This window comes from Urocampus carinirostris, chromosome 1 (genome assembly GCF_059441175.1).
Source record: "Urocampus carinirostris isolate Australia breed hairy pipefish chromosome 1, RoL_Ucar_1.0, whole genome shotgun sequence".
Classification (NCBI taxonomy): Eukaryota; Metazoa; Chordata; class Actinopteri; order Syngnathiformes; family Syngnathidae; genus Urocampus; species Urocampus carinirostris.
Genome location: NC_142349.1, coordinates 52,709,134 through 52,732,592, shown reverse-complemented (window position 1 = coordinate 52,732,592; position 23,459 = coordinate 52,709,134). Strand labels below are relative to the sequence as shown.

Sequence of the window (23,459 nt, the reverse complement as noted above, 5' to 3'; positions counted from 1 at the left end):
AACTAACGTGGTCCTTTTCACCACCTGATCATATAATTTAGATCACTGTGCTTACCGATTTTCTTATTTTACAATAGATGTTTTTCCAGTTTAAAAAACAGTTTGAATATGCATTATTTTCATTTTTCTACTACAATTAGTTTGGATTTTTTTGCTAGTAAAATCAAAATACTTAATACTAAATTTCAAATACTTTGATTCGTTTTTTATGTTTTATCAAAAAATGTGTATATATTTTTTTATTATTAATGGAATGAATTAAATGGAGCAGAAAGAAAACAATTTATACATAAATTGCTTAAATTAGCTATGTATTTTCCCCATTATTTCACCAAGATTTTTACGTTTTAGTTTTTGACCTCATTTCTGTAACTGGACCTTTCGTAGCACACTAGGGACCACGTAAATCTCAACATCTCACTGTTAATAAATCCATCCCAAGATTTTTCTCAAGATTTCCACGTTTGATTTCCATTTATTGGTGTCTACAATTTTATCAAAAGTAATGATGATTTTCTGCTTTTCTTAGGGATGAACGCGGCAGTCCGGGCGGTGGTCCGCATGGGGATTTACGTGGGAGCCAAAGTCTACTTTGTGCATGAGGTCAGAAAACACAAAAAAATAAATAGAAAAAAATCAAGGTCACAAAATAGAAAACAAGGTGCAAAAGTCCCGATGTCGATTAATTGGAACATGCCATAATATAAGAAAATGGACTTTGATCAAAAAATATAATACATAAAGGAAAAGCAGGAATGAATGTTTGGCGTTTCAAAATATGTGGTTTTGATTTTTATTCTCGCTATTGAAAAACAAAACAAAAAACAGAGAACATTTGTATTCACATTTTGTATTTTTGTAGATTTTTTTTGGGTGAAATTTTTAAAGTGGTTATATTTCATTTTCCTAGTTTCACACAGTTTTTATGTTATTTTTTTAGAATATGAATACCTTTCTGTTTTACTTTTTTCCCATTTTTTTATGAGGGTTTTATTTTATTTTATTATTTATTTTAAGTTTTTAAGATTTTTTTTCATATTATTTGTTTAGGAGGTGTTTTTTGTGATGAGGGGGGTCTGTTTTGGGAGAATATTTTTCCCCTAGTTTTTCCTGAATTGTTTTACCGATTTTTAACATGTAAATATTTTTTTTTTGTGAATGGAATGTTAATGGTCTGCATTTATATAGTGCTTTTCAAGTCACTGAAGACCTCCCAAAGCGCTTTACAATTTGTTTCACACTTACTCATTCACACACTCACACACCAATAGCAGCGTCAGCTATGCAAGGCAGCTTACCTGCTTATTAGGGGCATTATGGATTCAGTGTCTTGCCCAAGGACACTTCGACATATAACATGTTAGTTTAATTCATTAGTTCTATTTAACAGAAAATTGGGGGAGGTGTTCTTTCGAATTACCTTTTAGCTGATTTTCATACCAGTTTTTGTTTTTATTCTGAATGATTTTTCTTCTTGTTTTTCAAATTTTAAGGAGATTTTTCAGAATGTATTTTCCCTGTTTATTTATGTATTTATTTTGAAGTTGTTATGTTTTTCCCCCTATATTTTTAGAATTGTTTTAAAAATACGTATTTTTCTTTTTTCCCTTAATTTTTCTTGCTGTTTCTTTTCTGTTTTGGGGATCCTTTTGAATATTTATTTACAGTATGTTTTTGGGGATTCCAGGTTTTTGGTGATTTTATTTACGTTTTCTTTTTTATTTTATTTTTACAAAAAGCTCGACATAATAATGTTAAAAAGGAGGCATGCAAGAAAAAAAATTATTTAAGTAATGGAACTTTTGGTGTTAAAATACATCAAAAATGTTGAAAAGACAATCTGATAACAGACATTTTTAAATTAAAAACAAAGAGTTAAACCAGTTTGTGGTCACCATTATTCCAAAATCTTCCAGAATAAGAGCGTGTGAATTGCTAATGGGATTAAGGCTTATCCTGATCCTCGCTAATTTCTCTTTTTCCCTCCCTCAATATTCGAAACATGCAGCTGCTCTCCTTCACTTCGTGCCTGCTTTTATTTTGGCAAGGCATGCAACTTTTCCTTTTTACTGAACGAGGCCTGTAAATTGGTTAGCGTTCTGGAAAAATCAATGCCCGGATTTGATTATTCCGGCTAAGGCAAGATGGACGACCCCAGTGTAAAACCTTATTGAAATCCAAATGATATTCTGAAAAATGAAGTTTGAAACCTTATCTTCAAGTAAAACCCTATTTTATAACCCCGTTGTCTCTTTAAAACCCTCATTTCAAACACTAAACCACAGTTTAAAACCACAGTTTGAAACCCTACACCAAGATCAAATCTGTAACTTGTGACTTAAACCCAACTGCCAAAAGGTAGTTGAATGAAAAACCCTTCTTTGAAACCCAAAGTCTACAATAAAGAAAAGGTAGTTTAATGTCCTAACCCCTCTTGATCTATTTGAAAAACCTTAATTTGAAACAAAATTCAAGTGTAAAACCCTAATGCAAACCCAAATAGAACCCTTGCTTTGAAAATAATGTCCCCAGTTAAAACCCCAATTGTGTAACCCGGTTTTCAGTTTAACACCCCTTTCTGAAACCCAAACTGGTTTAAAACCATTGTTTGAAACCCTATCCTGTGTTGTAAACTCTAATTTGAAATGAAAAACCTACTTTAAAACAATAGTCTGAAATCCTATTTTTGTCTGTAAACCTTAAAATTAAAACCCAAATTGAAAATCCTTGTCCCCATTCTAAAACCATAGTTGGAAACCCTAATCCCTATTCAAAACCTTAGTTGAATACCATCACCAGTTTAAAACCGAAATTTATAATCCTACTCATGAAACACTAACCCAAGTTCAAAATCCCAACCTCCATTCTAAAACCATAATTATAAACCCAAATTCCTACTTTAAAGATCTTCGTTAAAAACCCAGATTTAAAACCCAAATTTTTAAAAAAACTGCTCGTATAAAATCATTACTAGTCTAAAGAGATAAAATGGTCAAATACGAAATATGAAAACTAGTTTGATACCCGGTAGAAAAAGAACAGGAGTTTAAAAACCCTACCCCGCCCCAAAAAAACTTCTGGTGTGTTCCTCAGGGCTACCAGGGCATGGTGGACGGCGGCGACAACATCAAGGAGGCTTCATGGGAAAGCGTCTCCAGCATGCTACAAGTGGTGAGCGCTGTAATGCTTTCGGCCAATCTGGTGGATGCAAAATTTGACTCCGCCCCCTTAGGGTGGCACGGTGATCGGCAGTGCCCGCTGCAAAGCCTTCCGCACCCGCGAAGGTCGCCTGCAGGCGGCGCTACACCTGGTAGAGAAGGGCATCACCAACCTCTGCGTCATTGGTGGAGACGGGAGTCTGACCGGTGCAAACCTCTTTCGGGAGGAGTGGAGCGGACTACTGGACGAGTTGCAACGCAAGGGTGAGCTGGGGATGATGCTTGAGGACAACCAACGGGAGAATATGGGCAAAATGTGGGCGTCTGTTCTCTGATAGCTTCGTACATGCTGAGAAGGGGCCCAAAAAGTTTGAAGTCCCGGCAATGCATATTTATTAGTCTCGGAACAACCAGGTGGAGAATGTGGGCGCCCGTCCTCTCATCAAACTTCATAAAAACTTAGTTGTACGTTACAAGCCTTGAAACAACCGAGGTTAGAATGTGGGCCTTCGTCCACTTCTAAATCTTTATGAAAATCCCAGCTGTTTGTCGTCAGTCTTGGAACAATCAAACAGAGACTGTGGGTGCCCCCCCCTGTCGTATAACTTAACAAAAAACTCAATTGAATGTCGTTAGACTTGGAACCACCGGAGGGGGGGATGTGGGCGTCTCTCCTCTTCTCAAAAATGATAAAAAAACTCAATTGTATGTCTTAGAACAACCAGATAGACAATGTGGGCTTCAGTCTTCACGTAAAACTTTACACACTTAGTTGTATGTCATTAGTATTGGAAAAACCAGTTGGAGAATGTCCTGAAGAAAGTCCTTACGTCCAACTTTGCCAAAAACTCAGTGATATCTTGTTAACCCTAGAACAACCAGAAGGAGACTTTGGGCATCCGTCCTTTGTCAAACTTTAGGAAAAACACTGTTATATCTGCTTAGTCTCGGAACAACCGGATGAAGAATGTGGCCGACTGTGCTCTCGTCAAAATTCATAAAAAACTCAGTTATATCTCGTTATCTCGAAACAACAAGATGGAGAATCTGGACGTCCGTCACCTTGTAAAACCTTACAACCAGATAAAGAATGTGGGATTTGTCCTTTTGTCAAACTTTATGTAACACTACGAATAACTCAATTGTATGTCGTTGGTCTTGGAACTACCTGACAGAAAATGTGGGCATCCGTCGTGTCGTCAAACTTTACAAAAAAACTCAGTCGTTAGTCTTGTAAAAACCAGATTGAGATGTGGGTACTTTCCAATCCCTGGCAAGCGCTCTACCACTTAAGTAATGTATTCAGAGAAAAAACATCTGGTAAATGTTGGCATCTATTATATACTATATCCCTGATGAGAATGAGATTTCTTAAAACACTTAAAAAGTTTTATAAATACCCTAAAAAAATACACATTTAAATGAGTTGTATAGCAAAGACAGCCATCCGGAGAATGTGGGCATCTACGGCACCATACAGCCTTGATGAAAATTGTAATGTCTTTAAAAACTTGATACAAATGTACCATAAAGACAGAAACTAGTTTAGCTGTGCTGGTCTAGCAAGGACAACCATTTGGAGAATGTGGGCAAAATGTAGGCATTCGTCCTCTCATCGCTCCCTGTACACTAAGAGGGCACTCAAAACTTCAAAGGTCCCAGCGATGCAACTCAGAAAAACTAAATTCTAATGAGAAAGTAGACAAAAATCTTTATCGTATTGAGTTTCTTATGACTGAAGGACATGAAAAACCTTAAGGAGAATATGGGCACGTTATTGCAACGGCAGGCGCCATCAGCGAGGAGGCAGCACAAAGCAACTCGGTCTTGCACATCGTGGGAATGGTTGGCTCCATCGATAACGACTTCTGCGGCACCGACATGACCATCGGCACCGACTCGGCGCTGCACCGCATCATCGAGGTGGTCGACGCCATTATGACCACAGCTCAAAGGTGCTAATGCTAATGCCACCGTTTTGTCACCCGCCGCCATGTGACTTGTGGTTCCCTTTGCAGCCACCAGAGGACCTTTGTGCTGGAGGTGATGGGTCGTCACTGCGGGTAAGCAACAGACACAGTGATTGACCAAAACAAATGCTAACGCTAATCTGACGGGCTGTGCGCTCGTAGGTACCTAGCGCTGGTTAGCGCTCTGGCGTGTGGAGCTGACTGGGTGTTTTTCCCTGAAATGCCGCCTGAAGATGGTTGGGAGGACAACATGTGCCAAAAGCTCTCTGAGGTTTGAAGCCAGTCCTGTTTCTGGTCCTCTTTTGTGGCAAAACTTGAGGTCAAAAGGTTTTATCGATGGGGTTTCCAATTAGGGTTTTTAGGAATACACAGGTCCTAAAACCAAGTATGAATAATGTGCTGGATCGGTAGTGCAATGGACAGCGCATTGGACCGCTAGGCTATCTAAGAGGCAAATCAATGTGGATTCAAGGATTATCTATTATACTGGTCAGTTTAACTTTTGAAAATTTTGGTTTGAACAAATTTATTGACACTAATAACAGAAAACAATCATGACAAACTCAACAGCAATTAAGCACATTCACAATATTATATTCCAATATGACAATTTTAACAGCAAATACAAAGTGAGGTTTGAACAACCCTTCTCGAAAATCTTATTAGCAATCAAGCATATTCACAATTTCATTATATAACATCTTTGTTAGTGTCAATAGATCCGTCGAGGCCAAAGTCGATTGTCCTCGGTCTGAACAAATCCACCGACAAATGTCCCTAATGTCTTTTAAAATTCCCATAGGATTTAGGATTTTGAAATATGGTGCATGTTCAAAACTTAAGGTTTAGAGTTACAGAGTTAGAGTTAGGGTTCAGGTTAGAGCTGGGATTTGAGGTTGAAGCTAGGGTTAGGGAGTCAGGGTTAGGTTTCAAAACTAAGGTTAGGTTTAAGGATAGGGTTAGAGTTAAACTTGGCTTAAGGTTGGAGCTAGAGTTATGGTTAAATCCAGTATAGGTTAGGGATAGGGTTATCGTTGAAACTCTGCTTGGTACTCAATCAATGGTTTACAATTCGAGCTGATTAGACAACCTGAACTGGTAATTTGATGGGCTGTTCAATGAACATCACACGATGCTAAGGGGCAATTTAGAGGATATGGGATTGAGCCTCATCACAGTATTGTTTTATCTGTCCTGTCAAGAACTGAGGCGGAACTTTTAGATCAGTGTTTTTCAACTTTTTTGAACAAAGACACATTTCTTTTATTGAAAGAAAAAACCTTTGTTGAAAGCTTCCTGTGGTAAGTCTGAAAAACTCTCAACACTGGTGAGAAACTAAGCCACAACCTTCAAATTTTCTCTTTACCAACTTGGTAAGTCCAACGTGCCACAGAACATACGCTCATCAAGTTAAATCCCATTCTTAATGCCAAAGAGGCACGTTCAATGGAAGATCAATAAAGCAGTTGTGCCTTACCTGACAGAAAAAGCTCAACTCTGATGGGACTTGAACCCACAACCTTTGAATATCATCTTCGATTACTTAGAAGTCCAATGCGCTGTCCATTGCGCCACAGAGTCATTTGTGATAGCTCCTCCAATTTTTGGTCTCACTGCCCTGACTCTTACATCAAAGGATTAAAAGTTAAATCCCTGTCGTGGTGAGGGCATAGGGTTATTGTTGAAACTCTGCCTGGTACTCAATCAATGGTTTTTGGGTCTGTGGTGCAAAGGACAGCACATCATATTCCTACACATGGAGTTATTGATATTGGAAGTTACGGGTTTAAGTCAATTCGAGCTGAAACTTAAGCTGATAAGACAAGAAGAACTGATGGGTTATCGGGATGTTCAATGAACATCACACAACGCTAAGAGGCAATTCAGAAGATGTTAGATTGTGCCTCATTGTGTTGTTTTATCTGTCCTGTCAAGAACTGAGGTGGAACCCTTCGATCAGTGTTTTTCAACTTTTTTTGAACAAAGGCACATTTCTTTTATTGAAAGAAAAAACCTGCAGTACATCACCTGTCAGTTCCGTTGCATTTCCAGTAAATGTGAATCCAAATGAAAGTTTACTTCCGCTGGACCGCACAGACTCAGAAGTTTGATGCACTGTCCATTGTGCCACAGAGCCAATTCCATATTGGTTACAGTTATCAGTCGTTGTGCCCTGACTCTAACCTGTCCACAAGGACATTTGTTGAAAGCTTCCTTAGGTAGGTCTAAAAAAATCTCAACACTGGTGAGAAATTAAGCCACAACATTCAAATTTTGTCTTTACCAACTTGGTAATCCAACTCACAGTCTATTGCCCCACAGAGCTAATGCTTTCAATATGAAATCCCATCTTCAAAGACCAGGTGCCTGTTCAAAAGGAAGGTTGACCATGGTAGAACGGTTAAATTGTGACTCTGGTGGGAATGGAAACCAAAACTTTAGATTGACCTCTCTAGGAACAAAGAAGTGAAGTGAACTTATACATCTTTAAAACTGTAGACACATGATTCGTAAGGAAACGAGCTAAAAGTTGATAGCAAATATCTGAACTCTTGTGAGACTTAAGCAAATTAGGACGTTCAATGGAAGATCAATAAAGCAGTTGTGCCTTACCTGACAGAAAAAGCTCAACTCTGATGGGACTTGAACCCACAACCTTTGAATATCATCTTCAATTACTTAGAAGTCCAATGCGCTGTCCATTGCGCCACAGAGTCATTTGTGATAGCTCCTCCAATTTTTGGTCTCACTGCCCCGACTCTTACATCAAAGGATTAAAAGTTAAATCCCTGTCGTGGTGAGGGCATAGGGTTATTGATGAAACTCTGCCTGGTACTCAATCAATGGTTTTTGGGTCTGTGGTGCAAAGGACAGCACATCATATTCCTACACATGGAGTTATTGATATTGGAAGTTACGGGTTTAAGTCAATTCGAGCTGAAACTTAAGCTGATAAGACAAGAAGAACTGATGGGTTATCGGGATGTTCAATGAACATCACACAACGCTAAGAGGCAATTCAGAGGATGTTAGATTGTGCCTCATTGTGTTGTTTTATCTGTCCTGTCAAGAACTGAGGTGGAACCCTTCGATCAGTGTTTTTCAACTTTTTTTGGACAAAGGCACATTTCTTTTATTGAAAGAAAAAACCTGCAGTACATCACCTGTCAGTTCCGTTGCATTTCCAGTAAATGTAAATCCAAATGAAAGTTAACTTCCGCTGGACCGCACAGACTCAGAAGTTTGATACACTGTCCATTGTGCCACAGAGCCAATTCCATATTGGTTACAGTTATCAGTCGTTGTGCCCTGACTCTAACCTGTCCACAAGGACCTGTGTTGAAAGCTTCCTTAGGTAGGTCTAAAAAAATCTCAACACTGGTGAGAAATTAAGCCACAACATTCAAATTTTGTCTTTACCAACTTGGTAATCCAACTCACAGTCTATTGCCCCACAGAGCTAATGCTTTCAATATGAAATCCCATCTTCAAAGACCAGGTGCCTGTTCAAAAGGAAGGTTGACCATGGTAGAACGGTTAAATTGTGACTCTGGTGGGAATGGAAACCAAAACTTTAGATTGACCTCTCTAGGAACAAAGAAGTGAAGTGAACTTATACATCTTTAAAACTGTAGACACATGATTCGTAAGGAAACGAGCTAAAAGTTGATAGCAAATATCTGAACTCTTGTGAGACTTAAGCAAATTAGGACGTTCAATGGAAGATCAATAAAGCAGTTGTGCCTTACCTGACAGAAAAATCTCAACTCTGATGGGACTCGAACCCACAACCTTTGATTATCATCTTCGATTAATTAGAACTCCAATGCACTGTCCATTGCGCCACAGAGTCATTTATGATACCTCCTCCAGATTTAGGTCTGCCCTGACTCTTACATCAAAGGATTAAAAGTTAAATCCCTGTCGAGGTGAGGGCATATGGTTAATGTTGAAACTCTGCCTGGTACTCAATCAATGGTTTTTGGGTCTGTTGTGCAAAGGACAGCACATCACATGGAGTTTTTGATAGTGGAAGTTACGGGATCAAGTCAACTCGGGCTGAAACTTAAGCTGATAAGACAAGGTGAACTGGTGGGTTATCGGGATGTTCAATGAACATCACACAAAGTTAAGATGCAATTCAGATGATGTGGGATTTGGCTTCATTGTATTGTTTTATCTGTCCTGTCAAGAACTGAGGTGAACCCTCAGATCAGTGTTTTTCAACTTTTTTTGAATAAAGGCACAATTCTTTTATTGAAAGAAATAAACCTGCAGTACATCACCTATCAGTTCCGTTACATCTCCGGTAAATGTAAACCCAAATGAAAAGTAATTTCAACTGGACCGGATAGACTCAGAATGCACTGTCCATTGTGCCACAGAGCTAATTCCATGTTGCCATTAGTTATCACTTGTTGTGCCCTGACTCTAACCTGTCCAAAAGGACATTTGTTGAAAGCTTCCTGTGATAGGTCTGAAAAATCTCAACACTGGTGAAAAACCAAGACACAAGCTTTGAATTTTCTCTTTACCAATTTGGCAATCCAACTCACAGTCCATTGCACCACAGAGCTGACGCTTTTCAATATGAAATCCCATCTTCATATACCAGGAAGGTTGACCATGGTAGAACGGTTAAATCGTGACTCTGGTGGGAATGGAAACCAAAACTTCAGACTGACCTCTTTAGGAACAAAGAAGTGAAGTGAACTTATACATCTTTAAAACTGTAGACACATGATTCATAAGGAAACGAGCTAAAAGTTGATAGCAAAATTCTCAACTCTTGTGACACTCAAGCAAATTAGAAGTCCAACGTGCCACAGAACATACGCTCACCAAGTTAAATCCCATTTTTAATGCCAAAGAGGCATGTTCAATGGAAGATCAATAAAGCAGTTGTCCTTTACTGGGGAGAAAAACCTCAACTCTGATGGGACTCAAACCAACAACCTTTGATTATCATTTACAATTACTTAGAAGTCATTTGTAAAGAGAGCTCCAAATCTACATCTGGCCTCCCTGACTTTTACTGCAAAGGATTAAAAGTTAAATCCCTGTCTAGGTGAGGGCATAGGGTTATTGTTGAAACTCTGCTTGGTGGTTTTGGGGTCTGTGGTGTAAAGGACAGCACATCAGACTCCTACACATGGAGTTATTGATAATGGAAGTTACGTCAAATCGAGCTGAAACTTGGTAAGACAAGCTGAACTGGTGGTTTAATGGGCTGTTCATTTAACATCACACGAAGCAAAGAGGCAATTCAGGGGATGTGGGATTGAATCCAATTGTTTTGGTTTATCTGTCCTGTCAAGAACTGAGGTAGAACCCTTCGATCAGTGTTTTTCAACCTTTTTTGAACAAAGGCACATTTCTTTTATTGAAAGAAAAATCCTGCAGTACACCACCAGTCAGTTCCGTTGCATCTCCAGTAAAAGTAAATCCAAATAAAAGATAGCTTCCGCATTGTCCTACAGAGTCTTCTCTCACACTTGCTCTGTCCACTCCACGCATCGGCCCGGTATTGCAGTACTTCCGGGAACGGTGCATTCGCACTGATCTATCTATCTATCTATCTATCTATCTATCTTTCTATCTATCCATCTATCTATCTATCTATCTATCTATCTATCTATCTATCTATCTATCTATCTATCTATCTATCTATCTATCTATCTATCTATCTATCTATCTATCTATCTATCTATCTATCTATCTATCTATCTATCTATCTATCTATCTATCTATCTATCTATCTATCTATCTATCTATCTATCTATCTATCTATCTATCTATCTATCTATCTATCTATCTATCTACCTACCTACCTACCTACCTGCCTACCTACCAACCTACCTACCTACCTACCTTGGTCATATCCATCAAGAGCATTGTCCTACAGAGTCTTCTCTCACACTTGCTCTGTCCACTCCACGCATCGGCCCGGTACTGCAGTACTTCCGGGAACGGTGCATTCGCACTGATCTATCTATCTATCTATCTATCTACCTATCTACCTACCTACCTACCTACCTACCTACCTACCTACCTACCTACCTACCTACCTACCTACCTACCTACCTACCTACCTACCTACCTACCTACCTACCTACCTACCAACCTACCAACCTACCTACCTACCTACCTACCTACCTAACTTGGTCATATCCGTCAAGAGGGGTGACCGACAGCAAGACAAACACATACAATAACAAAGAAAATAAAAGGGAAAAAAATAGCAAAAAAAATCACACAAAAATTTTTGGGACCATGGCCAACCCAATTGCCCAAACAAGTTAGGCACCTCTGTTGGTCATGCTTTCGTCACTCCAGATGAAATGGGACACCAGAAAGCGGCCATGTCACTCGGGTCAGGGTGACACAACACACTCTTTTGTTCAAGAGCAGGGCCCGACAGCTTTCACTGGTTTACCCCTGCCGCATCATACGGGTGCACAGCCCATCCTTTCATAACACCTCTCCACTCCTTTCTATCACCAACAAGTCCCCGTGGTGAAGGGCCCTCCCCTTGTGAGAGGTAAGAAAATTCTCCCACCACGGTCCGCTGTGTGTCGTAAGAGGCGACTAAAGCTGAGGGGACTGGGGATCCTCTCCTCTCTATCTCTACTCCCTAAGAGACAGCAAGACAGCAAGGAACTTACTTTTACTCAAGTAATTTTTTGGATGACTACTTTTTACTTCTACTTGAGTGATCTTATTCTGAAGTAACTGTACTTTTACTTGAGTAACACACTTTGGCGCTGCACTTCAGCGCCAGGCGTAATCCCGCCGCCCGGAGTGGCCGCTTCGACGCTGCACTTCGTGGCCGCAGAAGTCCACACTTGGTTTGAGGGACTGAGCCCGTAGTAAACCCGAAGCTGCACCTTGGCGTCGCACAAACTTCAGTCGAAGGCACAGCGCCAAAATACAGCTTCGGGTTTATATCAGGTCTGGTCCCTCAAATCAAGTTAATCGGTCGGGTTCAGGATGGTTTCAGGGCTTTTATAACCGCGGATTGGGTTGGGTCAGGCTGGATTTCTTAGACCCAATCGTAACTTTGAGCCTAAACCTAGCTCAAACCATGACACTCACTCTAAAACCCTAGCTTTGAATCCTATCCCAGTTTTTAAAACCCATCGCTTCCAAAGGAAAATTGGGCTAAAAGTTGACTGGTAGGACAGATAATGCTCAACTCTGGTGGGGACAGAAACCTAATCGTTTGATACAGTAACTCTTTCACACCTTGGAAGTCCAATGTATTTTATTATTGTCCGGTTTTCAGTCCCTCTGTCCCCTTTTAAACCTAAAACCCCCTTTTAAAACCTACCTTACAGACCAACTTTCAAATCCATGTGCTCAAATAATCTCAACTCTTATTATAAAGTTTGTTGGACCTTTTTTTGGTAGAACCGAGCTGATAAGAAGAGACTCAACATTATCATTGTGGCTGAAGGCGCCATCGACTGCCACAACAAACCCATCACGCCAGACTACATCAAAGATGTAAGTGGTCTTCAGACTTTTCAGATTAGTGGTTCTTAACCTGGTCTGAGGAAAACGTAGGGAAGCCTTTTCCCTAAATTGGATTTACCAGTCTCTCATATAGAATTCAACCACTGGTGTTTCCTTAAGATACAACCTTGGGGCAGCAGATACACTAAAAACCTCTGAAGCCCGAGAATTGGACCCTGTGGAGAACCAAAGGTTCTAGTCTCTACATGATTCTGGACAGTTTTTTGCGGGTTCACTGGATTGCAAATCATTTGAGTCAGGCGAGCGCCCTGACCTCCGCCAGTCACCTAGACTTGGACGGAACCCAGTTTAAGAGCCACTGATCAGGACCCTCGAATCATGAACCTCAACCAATTTTGTTACCGTCACCTGCAGCTGGTTGTGCGCAACCTGGGCTTTGACACTAGGGTGACCATCCTGGGCCACGTGCAACGTGGAGGGACCCCGTCCGCCTTCGACAGGATTTTGGTACTTGACTTCATTCCGATCACAAAACAGCAGATATCGGCTTTTAATGTGACTTTGCGACGCCCTCTTCAGGCCAGCCGCATGGGGGTTGAAGCAGTTCTCGCCTTGCTGGAGGCTTCCCCTGGTACCCCTGCCTGTGTGGTGTCGCTGGTGGGCAATCAGGCGGTGCGCTTGCCCCTTATGGAGTGTGTGCAGATGGTAAGAACATTATTCAAATGTTATTCATTTCGATATTCAATTATTTAAAATATGATACAATAGTGTAGTGGGGGCAGCACAGCAGCGCAGTGGTTAGCGTGTGTGCAGCACAGTTCTGAGGTCATGGGTTCAAATCCAGCTACCAGCCTTCGTGTGGAGTTTGCATGTCCTCCCCGTGCTTGCGTGGGTTTCCTCTGGGCCCTCCGGTTTCCTCCCACATTCCAAAAACATGCATGTCAGGTGAATTGGCCGGTCCAAATTGTCCCTAGGCGTGAATGAGCGAGCGAATTGTCTGTCTCTGTGTGCCCTGCGACTGGCTGACAACCAGTTCAGGGTGTCCCCTGCCCACTGCCCGAAGATAGCTGGGATGGGCTCCAGCTCCCCCGCGACCCTACTGAGGATAAGCGGTGCAGATAAAGGATGGATGGACAATAGTGTAGTGATGTTTGGGGTCCATAAATTATTGAAGTCAATAATTAATCCATTAACATGTAAAACTAAATATCCAACTCTGTGTTTAAAACTGGGACCTGATGTATTATTTTGCTTTATCTGTAAGCGTTTCAGAACCAGTTTGATGAGACTAATCTTATAAAAAAATTATAAATATAAAGAAATAAAACATGAAGATGTCTGCATATATATATATATATATATATATATATATATATATATATATATATATATATATATATATATATATATATATATATATATATATATATATATATATATATATATATATATATATATATATATATATATCCCGTGACTCAAAATACACATGACATTTCAAAGTTGACAGTTTTGTTTTGAAAGGACACCAAGGCTTCGGCCATTTTTGAGTCCTCTTAATTTGAACACAACCTTTGTGTGCATTGATTTCTTCTGTTTTAGACACAGGAAGTGCAAAAAGCAATGGACGAAAAGAAGTTTGAAGATGCCGTCCGACTGCGTGGCAGGTGGCTAGTTGTTTTTTGGCTTTGAGTTCGGATTCGAATTGTCTTTTTTGTCATTGTTATCAAGATTGTGCGACCAGATTAGGCATGGCACTCGAGGGTAAAACATTTAATTTAGGAGACAAATTTGTCACGACCAGAATAGAATCAGGACCCAATTGTGTAATGTTAGTCACAAGTTTTATTGATAGAAAGAGGAAGGGCAGCACCCGCGATCCGGTGCTCGCTGGACGCAAAATCAGATCTTGATCTGAATGCGGAAGAGGGTCTTCCGTAGCGGGAGACGGCAGTGTCAGGGACGGAAAAAACAGGTCGATAGACGGGACAGGAGAGCAAAAACGAGGTCGGGATCAAAAACGGGTTGTAAGCCGGGACGGGAGAGCAGACGTGGTCATAATCAAAAAAAGGTCGTAGCCGGAGATAGACGGGGAGATCAGGAACAGACAGGTGGAAAAACAGGTGCAAAAACGGGACAGGCGGGAGTCAGGGTCAAAATGCTTCCCTTGTAACAACAGAGGTTTGCTGACGGACTGACAACCGGAGAGTGACAGGACTGGGCTTAAAAAGGGAAACGGAACCAATCAGGTAGCCAGCAGCGGCTGGTGCCAAATGAGCGGGCACAGGGCATGCTAGTCAGTAATCATATAAGGCAAAAGAATAATAATGATAATTACAACATAATGCTTAGAAAAACTGGCCTTAGTTATTATAATAATAATAATGCAATGAGGAAGAATAGTGCAACGTAACAATAGTGCTATGAAAATAAGTGCAATCACATTTAGCAGCAGCAATTTTTAAATACCTAATATAATTTACAAAGTATATACTGTACATTTCTTGTAGTCACAGTTTCATATGGCAACAACAAAAAGAGAAATACAATAAACCCAAAGCTATATTTTCACAGTTTTGTGCGTTTGTTTAGGGCTGTGATGACCCTGGGAAAGACGTCCCTGAGCCTGTTTGTCCTCGTTTTGAGGCACCTGTAGTGCCTTTTATAATGTTAATAGATTTGCTACAGTATTACAAGCCAGCTATGTCTTCTAGACTGGGCAGGGAGTAGTCGAGGCTTTTTTGGGCTGTGATTACCCTCTGTATGTTTTTCCTGTCCGTTGCCATGCTCCCAGCATTCCCCACGGTATGTTGGCTGTAGAAGTGAAAACTATAAAGTAACTTTATGGGAAATACTATCGATACAGGCTAACCAAAAGCACTAAGAAATATGTGAAGTGGTCAAGCTTGTGTTTTTGATCCTCTGCGAAGAATGACAAATACCAGGGCAGTCTAATAAGCATTGATTTCACGTTTATAACAATGGCTCCCAGTGGTCTTTATTTTATTGATTCCTGTACGGTGTTTTACCACCATATTTCTCTTGATTTACAGGAGCTTCGAAAACAACCTGAGCACCTACAGACTTCTCTGCAACCGGAAACCTGACTCGGAGATTCCGCATGTACGTTAATATCTATTTTTTAAAGAATAATCGTCCATCAAATATGTCGGACTGATGAAAAGCAGGACAAACTTTTTAAAAATACGTTTTTTGTGGGTCCAAATTTGGACAAGGTAAACACATAGATGACAGTTTTTGTCAAGAACCGGAACAGGATCAGGACCCAAACGCGTGACGTTCTCACACAAGTCTTACGGGAAATGGGGAGTCGTGCACGTTGGGCAGCGGTCTGGCGTGGAAAGACAGGAAGCCAGAGACAGACGAGATCGATTCCAATTGCCCAAGCAGATATTGGACAGATGGGGTTGATACCGTACAGGACGGGACAGAGAGGATTGATCATAAAAAAGGATATCGAAAAAAACTGCTAAACAAAAAGACAAACTAGACGGGAACGAAAACTGGAGAGAATAATAAACAGGACAAAAATAGACAGGGACGAAACAGGAAACCGATATTTAACAGGGCAAAATAGACAGGAACAATACCGGACAGCAGATACCAACAGGAAAACAGGACCGAGTCAGAACCCCCGTCTTGTTGACGGGCTGACAAAGGAAGCATGAGAGCGCTGAGCTTAAAATAGACAAAAAGCCAATCTGTCAATGAGCCGCAGCTGGCGCCACACAGGCGGGGTCAATTGGGTGCCATGGCAACTGTGACAGTTTTTGGACTACATTTGGTCAACACTCAACGGGCTAAAAATGTGATTGGTTAAGACTTTGTTTAATTGAAAAAATAAAAAATGTTCTGTTTATGGCTACATTAGAATGGTTAGCTAACTAGTTCCCCTCCAAATGTAGAGTTTGTCCCGTTCGAAATGAAAAATTCTTTCATTGCTTTTTTTTGTCGTTGCCCAGAGCTCTTTCAACGTAGCGGTGCTAAACGTGGGCGCGCCCGCCGCCGGAATGAATGCGGCGGTACGCTCAGCCGTGCGCGTCGGAATTAGCGAAGGCCACAAAATGTTCGCCGTCAACGATGGCTTCGAGGGATTCTACAAGGGGCAGGTGAGAATTTTCTGATTTTTGGGGGTCTCCGGTGCCAAATCCTCAAGTGGTCAGAGTGCTAATCTTAGCAAGCTAATGTACAGCTAATGAGTACCGTCCGGGGCTAAAAAAAAACCCGGCGCAAACAAAAATACCTTTGGGGTCAGCGCTAGAAAAGGAGTTTAGATAAGCATACAAGCACACAAAGTCAGAGTCAGGGTTATAAATCTGGGTACCAAACAAGGATAAAGCCCTTGAGTTCGGGTTTGAAGATAAAGGTTTCAAAGACATGGTTACTGTTTCGAGAGAAGTGTAGGGTTTTAAGTGATGCCTTTCACAGTTGGTTTTCAAGGAAGTCTTTGGCCTAAAAGGCGAGGTTTTGAATCTATTAACAAACCAGGAAGCAAGGTTTAAGGTTTCAAATAAGGCTCCCAGCCTGTGTGATGGTTTCAAGTTGCAGTTATGGTTTGAAAGCCAGGCTTATGTTATTAAACTGAGCATTGTTTTTTTTTTTAGTTGATGTTTAGTTTAAGGTTTTGAATTAAGTTAAGTTTAAGTTTATCAAAGTTTTGATTTTAGATTTATTTCTAAAAGGATGTCAAGCCAGCAAGTTAGGGTTTTAAATTCCTGTTAAAGTTCAGAAAAGGGTTTTAAGGGAATGGAGGCAAGCTTAATGTTAAAAAAATGTTTCCAAGCAAGCAGGTTTTAAAATCAGGTTCTAAACAGGTGTCATGGTTTCAAACTGTAATTACGGTTTTAAAGTCAGTGTTAGGCTGTGAATCTTGTAATTGTTTTTGTTTTTAAATTGATGTTTGAGTTAAGGTTTTGAATTATGTTTTGAGTTTTATACAAGTAGTGATAGGGTTTGAATTCTATTCAGGTTTTGATGCTATGTGAGTTTTTAAGAGGATGTCAAGCCTTCAAGTTAATGTTTTAAATTGATCTTACAGTTCAAAATAGGGTTGTATGAGATTTAAAGCAAACTAAATGTTAAAATAATGTTTCCATGGGATCAGGTTTCAAATTTGGGTTCCAAACAGGTGTCTTTAGTCTAAAGTCACAGTTAAGACTGTAGGACCAGGCTTGTGAGGCTAGCATTTTTTTAAAGAAGGTTTTTAGGATAAGGTTTTAATTATGTTTTGCTGTTTCAAGGTTTAGACAAAAATCGAATTTCATTGTGGGGTTTAAAGTTCATTTAGGTTTTAATGCTAAGTTAGTTTTTAGTCGAGCTTTTAAGAAATAAAGTTGCGATTCACAAAAGGGTTTAATGGAATTCAAGGCAAGCTTAAATTAGGGTTTTAATGCCGTATTATTAGATATATTTTTATAAGACGCCAAGTCAGGGATTCAAGTTAAGGTTTCAACTACGGATTGGTTTTTAGAGAGGTTTTCAAACCAGAGTTTCCAAATTGGGTTGGAACTTAAGGTAAGGATTCAAGATTAAGTTGGAATTTTAATGCAGAGTTTGAAGCTGATTATAACAAGTATGCTCTTTTTATTTTAAATCCGTGGCGATCATGTAACAAAAAACATGGTATAGGTTTCCATTCTGGGTTACAATTTCAAAGAAAGAAAACGATTGCAGGTGTATTGATTGAATTTTACGTGGGCCAATCAGATCAAGGAGATCAAGTGGGGCGATGTCGGAGGCTGGACAGGACAAGGAGGCTCTCTGCTAGGCACCAAAAGGTAAGGCTTTCAAAAATATCGGGATGATGGTAACGGCGGAAAATCAAGTTTTGTTGTGCTCGCAGAACGCTTCCCGGAAAACATCTGGACGATATCGCCCAGCAAATGGCCGCTCACAACATCAATGCGCTGCTCGTTATCGGCGGGTTCGAGGTAAGGCACAACATTTTGGAAAGTTTTTTATAATCAAATCAAACGATCATTGCTTTTACATGTTATGTTTAATTTCATGTGCAGAATTTTTGTTGCTGTATTTTATCAAAATCAACCACTTTCATAAAACATAGGGTATTGAACCGATAGTAGGGTTTCAAATTTGGGTTAGAATATCAAGCACGGGTTTTGAAAACAGAAATTTGGAATCAAGTTTTTAAAAGTAAGGTTTTTAGCTTTTTCAAGCTAAGGCCTCAAGCAACTGTTAAGGGTTAAGTGTTAGCAAGTATTTAGTGTTATGATTAAGTTTTAAAAATATAAATGGGGTTTGAACAAAGGTCAGTGTATCAAGCATTTTTTTAGGGCCAGGGTAGGGGTTGTTTTTGTTTCTGGATAAGTTTTCAAATAAGGCTTTCATTTGGTCTCAAAGTACAGTTTCAAGCAAGGGTTAAGGTTTAAGCATTCCATGATAAGGTTGGAGTTTTTAAGACAGGAGTAGGGTTTCAAACCTAGATTAGGACATCAAGATTTCGGGCCAGGATAGGAGTTTTATTTCAAAAGACGCTTTTTAATTTGTTTCAGTTTTAAGGAAATATTAACTTTTGTGTATTTCATGATAAGGTTGGGTTTTTAAGACAGAAATATAGTTTCAAATTTGTGTTTCTGTTTATTATTTTTAAAATTGGTTTGTTTTAAACAAGGATTTCAAGGTGGGGTTTTCACAAAAGCGGCAAGGTTTCGAGTTGGAGCTTTAAATTAGATTTTCCTATCTAAGAATATGCCTTCAAGATAAGAATCCAGCATCTTCCTATTTGTGTGTTCCTGTGTTTTTGGTGTATGTGCATTGTGGTTGGCTCTCTCCCCTTGGCTCCTCCCACCCTTGCACGCTGACTCCGCCCCTTAATAATTAATTTGCGCAAGCCTAGACTGTTTGCCAATTTTTCCCTCATGTACCTAAGCTAACCGACGCTGGTGTTATTTGTTAAGCGCTTGTTTGTTAGCCTAGAATAGCCGCTAAGCTAACTGTGTTTCTGGAATTTCTGTTTAGCATTCTAAATACTTAACAAATCGCAGTTTTGAGACGTTTTAAAGACAGAAATGTTGGGGCTCTTGTCGTCAAAATGGCCATGTGTCTGTCCCCCTTGGTCCTTCCAACCAATGGGATGTGACCTTGGCAGGCTTACATGGGATTGCTGGAACTTTCGGCGGCACGCACCAAATACGAAGAATTTTGCGTTCCGATGGTGATGGTGCCCTCTACCGTTTCCAACAACATTCCGGGATCCGACCTCAGTATCGGTTCAGACACGGCGCTCAACGCCATTACCGACGTAAGTGGGCAAGGCCTGCTGTCTGCTTGTGGTTGTTAGCATGTGCTTGTTAGCATGGGCATGCTGCGCACGGCTAGTATAATTAACGCCGGCTACTGATATGGCGCCCGCCCATTATTTGCCAGTTGCTGGGAAGATTAGAGGAGTGCTCCGTTCTGATTGGTTTTCAGTATCAATTGAAGATAAACAAATAATTACAATTTTAACAATTGCAATTAACTCGAGTTTTGTATTTATTTTTTTACACAACTTAAAGGGACAGTGTGTAATTATTAGTGCCTCCAAGTGGTACAAAAAACTGTCATCAAGTAAAAAACAACATTGATTTGAATACAAGGAAAAAATACATGAGCTATCATACTAACGTTAATTTTGACCAAAAAAATCATCGGTCGAGAAATTTGTATTTCTTTTACAACGTGAAATCCCTTATTCTATCGGGATTTCCATCTTCTTCTGGCATCCTGCTTCCAGGCTTTGCCATTTATCACTGGCCCTCACTCGTACCAGACAACACAATTATAGTATTTCCATATTAGAATGTCGTATAACTGTAGTATGTCCGTAGTATTTTTGTAGTACAGTGTAACTGTAGTTTTATTTGTGTAGTATTTTTGTGATATTTCCATAGGAGAATTTTTGTAGTATCGCTATAGGTGCAATTTGCAGTATTTCTGTTGTAATCCTCTTGTAGTAGTACTTTTGTAGTTATATTTCTCTAGTAGTTTTTTATATTATAGTATTATGTATTGGTATTTTTTTTTTCGGTAGAAGTATAATTGATGTATTTCCAAAGCAGTATTTTTGTAGAAATTTTGTAATATTAATGTAGTTGTCTTTTGGTAGTATTTCTGGAGTAAATAATTCTGTAGTAGTATTTTTGTCAACACCCAGAATGGAATCTCGGACCCAATTGCATTTGTTTTAAAGGAATCTTTATTGGATTGAGCTGACAGAGCTTGCTTTGGAAGCCAATGGTTGTCGGTCGCTTGCAGCGTTAGACGGAACGGCAGTTCCGTGACAGGTAGGCAGAATCGATTCGGCTTAGCGGGCGGGTCGATGGCCAGGGAAGAAGAACAGGTTGTAAACGTGGGACAGAAACAGGTCGAAACCGAAGGCAGGCAGGAATCAAACAGGAGAGGTCTTTGGTACTGGAATCTGGCAAAACACACAGAGAGACACAAGTACGGTCTGACACTCCTCTCTGGGCGCTGACAGCTTAAGAAGAGAGTGCCAGCCAATCAGAGAGCGCGCTCCTGCGCGCCAAACGATTGCCCCAGGTGTCTTCATTTTGGCAATCATGACAATTTTGTAACGGGTATTACTGTAGTTGTATTTTTGTAGAAGTTCTATGCTATTTCTTTATTTTCAGAATGAACGCAAAATAATATATGAGGTCCCTGTTTTAAGCAGTATTTTTTATATTTAGTTTTGTAGTCACTGTGTAGTATTTTTGTTGTATTTCTGTAGAAGTATTTTTGAGTGAAAGTGACACTGGGGACAATGTTGGCACCAAAAAAAGTTAACGACTCTTGGGGGGCCCCTAGTGGTAGCGGAGCCCTAAGCAGCCGCTCAGTTGGCTTATGCCTTAGGCCGGCTGAGCTCGCCGCCTGAACACCCGAGGAGAGTTATATAAAATATATATATATATTTATATATATATATACATATATATATATTTTTTTTTTTTTTGCAATAAATCATGGTTGGAGAATGGTCTTATAAAAACCCTCATTGGCCCTAAAAGGTCGTCAGGTTAAAGCGAGCCCTAACATGAGGTAAGTTTGAGGCTTGTCTTTCTGTGACCTTTTTGTGACCTTGGAGCGACCGCTGTGCGTTTGGTCAACAGCAAGGGATTGTGCGGGTCATTGTTGTGGTTGGGCGGGAATGCGAGGGTGGGTGCGTTTGCTCTAAAACGGGAGCGCGCCTTTATCGGGCGGCGTGGACGCCGTGAAGTGTCGACGGACGGCGTTAACTTTCAACCAATGGGAAACGAGCTCACGATTCAAGCGGGGAGAGCCAACGCAAGAACACACGTCAACAGCACGATGGCGCCGCACTTTTGTGAACAAGAAGGCAGGATTGTGCCAAGCAAAGATAAGAGAGTGCACAAACGATTGGGGCACAGCAGGACAGAATGAAATTTACATAGGGAAAACACACATAGGACAAAAGACAATTGCACAAAAGGCAAATTATTGCACAAAAGAAAAGACTCGTGTTTATGGAAAGAAATTCTCAATTCTGAGGAAATATGAATGTGTGTGTGTGTGTGATTTATTTATTTCCAATTTCTAGCAGTTGGGCATTTATAAACCCATAATATTAATTTAATTTAGATCAATAAATTAAAATGACTAATTAAATAACCTTATACTAATATATTATTTACTATAAATTAGTTGTATTGATAACAATACTGGGCAGCACGGCGGAGCAGTGGTTAGCGTGTGCGGCACAGTTATGAGGTCATGAGATCGAACCTCCTGTGTGGAGTTTGCATGTTCTCCCCGTGCTCGCGTGGGTTTCCTCCGGGCACTCTGCTTTCCTCCCACATTCCAAAAACATGCATGTCAGGTTAATTGGCCGGTCCAAAGTGTCCCTAGGTTTGAATGAGCAAGCGAATTGTCTGTCCCTGTGTGCCCTGCGATTGGCTGGCAGCCAGTTCAGGGTGTCCCCTGTCCACTGCCCAAAGATAGCTGGGATGGGCTCCAGCACCTCCGCGACCCTACTGAGGACAAGCGGTGCAGATAATGGATGGATGGATAACAATACCTTATTCATGATATGACATTATTAAAGTAAATTATTTATTATAATCACCTATTATTTTGTTTATAATTAGTTTATTATATTTAGAATTTAATCTCATTAATAAACAGATAAAATCAGCAGAGTAAACTCAGTACTTTAATTAACCAAGTTTGTTTGCAAGTAATTTCATAACTAATTCATTGATTAGATAGACATTATTAATTATTTGAAATGAATTAACATGAATGACTCCATTCAAATAACTAGATCCAACTAATGTATTAAAATGAATAATTACAGTTACCGATTTTTTGCAATTAATAACTTATTAATAGAAACAAATTAACAAACTCGGTTGTCTGTTCGATTCTGATTTAAAATCATTCATTTGAATTGATTACTTCATTTCAGCATAATTGATTATTAAAAATAATCCCAGAGTCCGCAGTCATCACAGCTGCTTCAAAGCACACAGATTGTCTCTGCGAGAAACCGGATCCACTCTAATTGAAACAAAAACAATAAGGAAAGAGACATGGAATATGTAAAAGCACCAAAATGTCCTCATAAGGACAACTGGTCTTGGCAATGATCGTAAAAATGCTGAAAAGTGGTCTAAATGATGCGTTGGGCGGGCGCTCGTCAGGCGCTGGAGTCGGTCCTGCAACTATTCGAGGCTCGCGAGCGCTACGAAGAGTTTTGCGTGCCGCTCTGCATGCTGCCCGCCACCATTAGCAACAACGTGCCCGGCACTGACCTCAGCATCGGCGCCGATACTTCCATCAACGCCTTAGTAGAGGTAACACTAACCGTCGACCG

General features: G+C 40.1%; 1 protein-coding gene and 2 non-coding genes across 5 annotated transcripts in view; 1 reads left to right on the top strand and 2 right to left on the bottom strand.

Moving 5' to 3' along the window:
• The window catches only part of LOC148375136 (ATP-dependent 6-phosphofructokinase, platelet type-like), a 31,835-nt gene that overhangs the window by 3,482 nt on the left and 4,894 nt on the right, over positions 1 to 23,459 (top strand). The window contains exons 2-17 of one of the 3 annotated variants that reach the window (XM_088344984.1): positions 530 to 603; positions 3,094 to 3,171; positions 3,233 to 3,422; positions 4,948 to 5,113; positions 5,177 to 5,221; positions 5,291 to 5,399; positions 12,539 to 12,634; positions 13,019 to 13,111; positions 13,184 to 13,309; positions 14,207 to 14,271; positions 15,658 to 15,727; positions 16,588 to 16,734; positions 18,332 to 18,402; positions 18,468 to 18,555; positions 19,734 to 19,886; positions 23,287 to 23,439. In XM_088344984.1, the coding sequence (XP_088201110.1) occupies positions 530 to 603; positions 3,094 to 3,171; positions 3,233 to 3,422; positions 4,948 to 5,113; positions 5,177 to 5,221; positions 5,291 to 5,399; positions 12,539 to 12,634; positions 13,019 to 13,111; positions 13,184 to 13,309; positions 14,207 to 14,271; positions 15,658 to 15,727; positions 16,588 to 16,734; positions 18,332 to 18,402; positions 18,468 to 18,555; positions 19,734 to 19,886; positions 23,287 to 23,439 (1,724 nt within the window). The remainder of the gene's footprint in view (positions 1 to 529; positions 604 to 3,093; positions 3,172 to 3,232; positions 3,423 to 4,947; positions 5,114 to 5,176; positions 5,222 to 5,290; positions 5,400 to 12,538; positions 12,635 to 13,018; positions 13,112 to 13,183; positions 13,310 to 14,206; positions 14,272 to 15,657; positions 15,728 to 16,587; positions 16,735 to 18,331; positions 18,403 to 18,467; positions 18,556 to 19,733; positions 19,887 to 23,286; positions 23,440 to 23,459) is intronic. The other 2 variants (XM_088344975.1, XM_088344966.1) reach the window with 2 other exon arrangements.
• trnar-ucu (transfer RNA arginine (anticodon UCU)) lies at positions 6,621 to 6,709 on the bottom strand. Its single transcript is given in 2 exon segments — positions 6,621 to 6,656; positions 6,673 to 6,709. It is a non-coding gene; the product is annotated as a tRNA-Arg (tRNA).
• On the bottom strand, positions 7,757 to 7,845 carry trnar-ucu (transfer RNA arginine (anticodon UCU)). The gene is given in 2 exon segments: positions 7,757 to 7,792; positions 7,809 to 7,845. It is a non-coding gene; the product is annotated as a tRNA-Arg (tRNA).